General features: G+C 43.3%; 1 protein-coding gene across 4 annotated transcripts in view; it reads right to left on the minus strand.

Moving 5' to 3' along the window:
• Window positions 1-6,041, minus strand: part of kynu (kynureninase) — a 23,040-nt gene that overhangs the window by 3,342 nt on the left and 13,657 nt on the right. For 3 of the 4 annotated variants that reach the window (XM_032506530.1, XM_032506527.1, XM_032506528.1), the window contains 8 exons: window positions 5,644-5,718; window positions 4,722-4,868; window positions 4,474-4,572; window positions 4,157-4,230; window positions 3,311-3,363; window positions 2,755-2,840; window positions 2,215-2,445; window positions 1,848-2,067 (listed from right to left, as the gene is read on the minus strand). In XM_032506530.1, the coding sequence (XP_032362421.1) occupies window positions 1,942-2,067; window positions 2,215-2,445; window positions 2,755-2,840; window positions 3,311-3,363; window positions 4,157-4,230; window positions 4,474-4,572; window positions 4,722-4,868; window positions 5,644-5,718 (891 nt within the window). In that variant the 3' untranslated portion in view covers window positions 1,848-1,941. Of the gene's footprint in view, window positions 1-1,847; window positions 2,068-2,214; window positions 2,446-2,754; window positions 2,841-3,310; window positions 3,364-4,156; window positions 4,231-4,473; window positions 4,573-4,721; window positions 4,869-5,643; window positions 5,719-6,041 lie in introns of those variants that run through there. The other variant, XM_032506531.1, reaches the window with a different exon arrangement.

Below are 6,041 nucleotides of genomic sequence, written 5' to 3' on the forward strand. Positions count from 1 at the left end.
CTGATTTTTCCCATCTGGGATTTCAGATGCTCCGTTTCCCTGGGTGGGGAGGGGACACGTTGAGCCAGAGCCTCATCCAGCTGGGCTCTAAGGGAAGCCTGGGATCTTTCCAGTTTCTCCTTTGCCTCCTCCTCCTGTTTTCGGAGAGCTTCCTCCATCTTGCTCAATTTACCCTTCAGCTCCTGAGCTTGAGCCCTCTCCATCTCCAGACAGCTCTCCAACTCTAACTCCACGTTGGTCTGACTTACCTTGAGCATAGGGTCAGTTTCATCAAATATGAAAGAGTTAGTTTTATAATTTTTACCTACCGCATCTTTAAAAGCCAGAGATTGCTCTCACAAGTAGGCCTGTCGCGATAGTCAATATGTGGACTTAATACACAATATGGAAATGAGTTTGGTAGCTGGTGACGCAATATTACAACTGATAATTTGTATAATTGAAAAGATTTATTCATTTTGACATACAAATGAATGTTACCAACATTTTAATCAATCACGCCGCCTCTGTCATCTCGTCTGCTTTCTGTGTCAGAGGAAGATTTCAGTTTTATTTACAGTATCAATTCATAAGTTATCAGGACATTTTGCAGATATTGTAGGTCTAGACCACATAATTTACAAGGACCCAACAGTTCTAGTAGTTCCCTCCAGAGCAAGCAACAGTGCGACAGTGACGAGGAAAAACTCCTTTTTAAGAAGAAACCGGGAACAGACCCAGGCTCTTGGTAGGGTTAGGGTTAGGGTCTGACAGGCTGGTTAGGGTTGAAATTAATAGTGGCAATAATTTATTAATTTAATTTATACTGTTTTTTAGATCCTTAGGGGGGAAATTACAAGTTACATTCTGTTAGTAATCACTACACAGGTCTGAAATACACACACATGCTCAGGACCTATACATGCACAAATGGAGAGATATCACAGTGAGGGGTGCTGCCAGCTGGACCAGCACCCTGAGTGGGGGGGGGGTAAACTATTGCTATTTAGAAATCACATAACTGATTAGGACGTGCTAACATGTAGGGTGAGCGTGTTGTGTTGTCAGATGTTTAGCTATTCCTCTGCCTCCTTTAGTGATGGAAGTACATGTAATAAATGTAGCATATTCGCTGCCCTGGAGGCGAGGCTTAGTGACTAGAGGCACGGCTCTGCACCATGGGATTAAAATGATATGCTTCCGTAGCTAGATAGCACCCCGTAGCAGGTGCGGGCCAACATACTGTTAGCGGTCCCCCGGCAGGTCCCGAGCAGCTGGGCGAGTGGGCGACTGTCTGAAAGAAGCACAGCGCTAGCTTTAAACCGGGGAGCGCGCACGGTGGCGACCGCTCCAAATCGGAGCCTATAGCTGGCCGCCAACATCTTTTCTAAAAGTTTCCCCACTTAGTAACACACCGGCTGAAGAGCCAAGTACCTGCTCATGAAATGGCTTTTGACTCGATTGTCCAATTACTTTCAGTCCCTTGAAATAAGGACTATGTATGAAAATGTGTGTACTTCCTAAATACCCTCAAATTTAGAGCTGAAAGTCTGCAGTACAATTTCTTCAAGGATTTATTTTCAAATCAATTATTAATTATAATTGTGTCACTGTCCAAATTTTCTGAACTGAACCCTTCACATTACCTAGAGATTGGCATGGTTTTATTTCAATTAGCCTAATTTGCATTGACAGAAAATTTTATGGAAAGTAATATTTATAAAAGCCTTTTAAATTTCTAACATTATAATAACCTTTCCTATATTTTCTACTTAAATTTGACTATCCTAATTTGATTCACCTGCAGTACATTCTAACCACCCTCCTTTCAGCCACTTGCAGTCTTTATATTTCTTTATGGAACCACGTCACTGTGCTAAAGTTTAACTATGTAATAACAATATGTAAATACAACAATGCCACATGACCAATTTATTTTGGGAGAGTACAGACATAAAACAGTTAATTCCTTGGGCTGCCGGCGGTGAGCGCTGATCCCAGAGTTTGGACGAAGCGGTGAACGTCGCTAAACGAGTTGTAGAGCGGCACCGGAGCGACTCGCAGCACATTAGGCTCCCTCATGTCACACTGAAATGTCACAGGAAAAGGGTTTTAAAAGTCCGTCTCTCTGTCCAGTCTAGGAGAACGTTAGCATTGAGTTCTGGCTCAAAATGCCACTTTAAAACCAAGACGTGGTAATTAAAAAGTAGCCTAAAAGCTGCTGAGTGTACTCACAGCAACTCCCCTCTTCTCCAGCTCCTGGAAGATTTTCAGGATAGGGACGGAGAAGGAGAGCGATAGCTGGCAGCCTCTCTGCTGAGGGTCCGACGGCGTGACGATGTGGACGTGGGCTTTGTGAGGCTGAGCGGGGTCCTCGCTGTAATAATGCTGGATCAGATACTCCAGGTAGCCTGTCAACAGGAGAGACTTCCTGCGCAACGCCTGCATACTGGTCATGTTAAACACCTGGCAAAATAAAAACGATGTCTGTGTTAATTACTTCATAAAAGGAAAAAAAAATAAGTTTTGGAGTTGTGACATATAACTTTATTTTGACTTTTTCCAACGTACTATATTATGACTTAACACTTTTGTCATACTAGCTAATGTTTAAAGCTAATGTTTCTGTGTTGTGTCAGCCCCCCCCATCAGCAGGACAATGGCAATACTTTATATACTCAATACAGGAATTAAAGTGCCATTTATTTAAAAACAGAGCTTAATTTAAACCAAGTTGTTTAAGCCATTGACTCTGAGCATGCCTGCGTGCAGTACCTCCAAACTGGCCTGCAGGGGGCAGACAAGCAGGATGGGCTGGTTGGACAGTCGGAAGCCGCTCACTCCAGGCTGCAGCTCCATGACTGAGAACGCAGAAAACACTGTTCACCAGTCTGTATCTTTTAACATTGAAATGTCGGTAGAACAGGATTCACTGTTCTATTTCTGTATTATTTACATTTTGAAATCATCTGCGTTCCGGGAACTGTACTAGCATTGCCTACTGAATCGGCCAAAATGTAGTATGCAAACAAAAGCCAAATCTGCATTATGCCAAAAATGTCCAGATGCTCTTCTGATTAGGAGAAAATCTCCAGTGTGCCTCGGACCAGTCTATCTCGCCTACTGTATCACACAATGCAAAGCGCCACAACAATCAACAACTGCAACTTGCCAATAACTGGAAACTTCTATTCAACTATGTAGAGCTCAAACGTGGGCAGTTTTACCAAAATTGATGGCCAAATGCAAAACAAGGACAACAGGCAGGTCAAAGACAAACTAGCATCATGTTGCAGCGCAGGATTATACAATACCAATTTATCTCCTTTACCGTTATTCATCTGGAATCGAGTTTTCAGGTCATGTCCCCACCATCCCAGCAACCTGCAGGAGACGGATCCATCAGTGGCGGAAGAAGTATTCAAATTACTACCGTAAAAGTACTGATACCACAATGTAAAAATTCAGTTACAAGTAAGTCCTGCATTGAAAATGTTAAGTATCATATCAACCGTTTCCAACAGAGTGAAAGCAGAAAAACATCAAAAAATGTTTTAAAAAGGTGCTTAAGTCACAAAAAGCATCCAAAATGCCCCAAAAAAAGCGTAAAAAGTTAGTAAAAATTTGGGATCAGTTCATGTATGTAGAAGTGTATTATTCAACTTTTTTTTAAAGAAGGAAAAGAAAATCCCAATACTCAACACTATCAAATCACAATACTTCTAGAATCACAAATGAAAATCACAACACAAATCCAATCAATGCAAAAGAATTGAGTGGGCATCTCGCTCCATTTCATAAACTACGTGGGTTTTGCGGGGGGGGGGTGTTAGGCCTATTTTTTTGATTAGACGGCTGAAGACTTGAAAGGGGAGGAGGGGTGGGTTGACAGTAGCAAAGGGCCGCAGGGCCTAACCCTCTACATGTGGGCACATGCGCTACCAACTGAGCTATCCTGGCGCCCTGTCTGTACTAACTTGATGGAAAAGGTATTGTTATTTTACACCCAGGACATCATCCCTTTTTATTTGGATTTTTTTTCTTACAGTGTAACTAAAGCTGTCAAAATGAATGTAGTGTAGTTAAAAAAAAACATTTCTCTCTGAAATGTAGCGGGGTAGATGTAGAAAGTGCCATGAAAACATTTGGTTAATGAACCGCCCCAGGAAGCACTCACGCAGGTTGGATGGTTTCTCGATGTTTCTCGTGGATAAACGCCCCGGCTAGACCACCAGCACCTGAGTTTATATACTGGGAGAAAGCAGACAGTCGTCACGTCCACTGTGTTCTCATATTTGGTCATATGTGGAAAATTCACCCCGATACACACTTGAAATTAACAGAAGAGACAAAGCTAGTCTATAGCGACAACGTTTCATTTTCAGGGAAAATTTAGCAACGTCAGAAGAATCACGAAAGCTTTAGACCTCAGATCTCTGCAGGGTAAATCCAGACAGCCAGTAGACTAACTGTCCAAAAAAAGACAGAGCGTACTTTGTAGGAGCACCAGCAGGCGAAGTCCACCCCCCAGTCGTGCAGCTTCAGCTCGGCGTTTCCCGCAGCGTGGGCACAGTCAAAACCTACGTAACAGCCCTGAAAGCCCAAAAACTATGATTAGACCATTAAACACACTACTGTCTGGATGGTTTCCACTTTATAAAGCGTGGGGATTTTTACATTTAACAGTAAAATGATCTGAATACCTTCCATCACTGCAGTTTAGGGAAGTGTGTGTCTGTTACCTTCCTCTGACCAGCCTCGGTGATGGCGGCCATGTTGAACAGCTGGCCGGTGTAATACTGAACGCCGCTAAAAATCACCACAGCGATGGAGTCGCCCTCCTTCTCGATCACCTCCAGGATGTCGTCGGTTCTCAGAGTCTCTTCTCCCTGAACCAGGGATCACATTGTTTACAACTTGTTCTGAAACCTTGCTCCTCATCTTTAGTGATTGTACTCTAATACTGTATCATCTTGTGAAAAAGACCATCACTTTGGATTGGCTGTAGTGACACAGTCTCTCTCTCTCTCTCTCTCTCTCTCTGTCAGCATGAGCTTGCTCCATCTGGACTAGTGACATATCGGCATGTGTGAGGTCATGCTCTGCGCCTCAGCGCGAGAGAAAGGCGTTTTATAGTTAGTGTATATAGTTAAGGCTGTGACACTTTTTTCCCCTCATTGAACTAAGTCGGTGGACACTACTGTGTGCGTGCATCAATAAGTCTGACGATGTTATGTAGGATTTATAAATGGACGTTAGTAGCAATTCATGAGGGTGCTGTTTTATGTGTGAGCTAATATTGAGCATCTGTTCATGTGCGCTGCAAAAGTTATGTTTCTGTTTATTGAATGCGTTATTCAGTGCAATTACAACCGAGAATGTAGTTTAATCTCAGTAGTGATGTATGTTGGGTTATTATGTTAAAGGCAAACATTCCACGATACTGTCGTTACGCAGATCACGGAGATCTGATGAGTATAGACAGCACTGTAGTTAGGTGGAAGTGGGTCAAGTTCATTGCCCCAAACAACAAATTTATATTTTTATTTTTGACTGAACAATACAATTAAATTATGAATCAAATATTTCTAAAACATAATTGTACTTCAAAAAAATAGAATTGTTACAGCTCTGCTAGATAGAAAGATAAAAAAGGCCTTGTACCGGTCTGGGTGACAGCAGCAGCATGCTCTTCTGAGGGTTCAGGCCTCGCAGGCGGATCTGAGAATCCACCGCGTACTGAGGAGGGGAAAGACCAGAGGATAAACACGTTGGTTTAAAGACCATTTAAAACAATAAATGAAAAGTGTAAATTGGAAATAGTTACCGACTCTCCCTTTAAATGCTTAATTGTTGAGTTTTGTTTGCACGCACGCACCCATGCCCGCCTGCCTGCCCGCCAGCACGCATGCCAGCATGCACGTAAGCTTGCAGCCAGCAACGCTAGCATGCACTCCAGTTAACTCGTAAGCCAGCCAGCACGCCCGCCCGCCGGCCAGCCCGCGCACGTGCCAGCCAGCCCGTGCACACACGCCAGCTTGCACGAAACCAGCCAGCCAGTC

Source organism: Etheostoma spectabile, chromosome 24, assembly GCF_008692095.1.
Source record: "Etheostoma spectabile isolate EspeVRDwgs_2016 chromosome 24, UIUC_Espe_1.0, whole genome shotgun sequence".
NCBI classification, from domain to species: domain Eukaryota; kingdom Metazoa; phylum Chordata; class Actinopteri; order Perciformes; family Percidae; genus Etheostoma; species Etheostoma spectabile.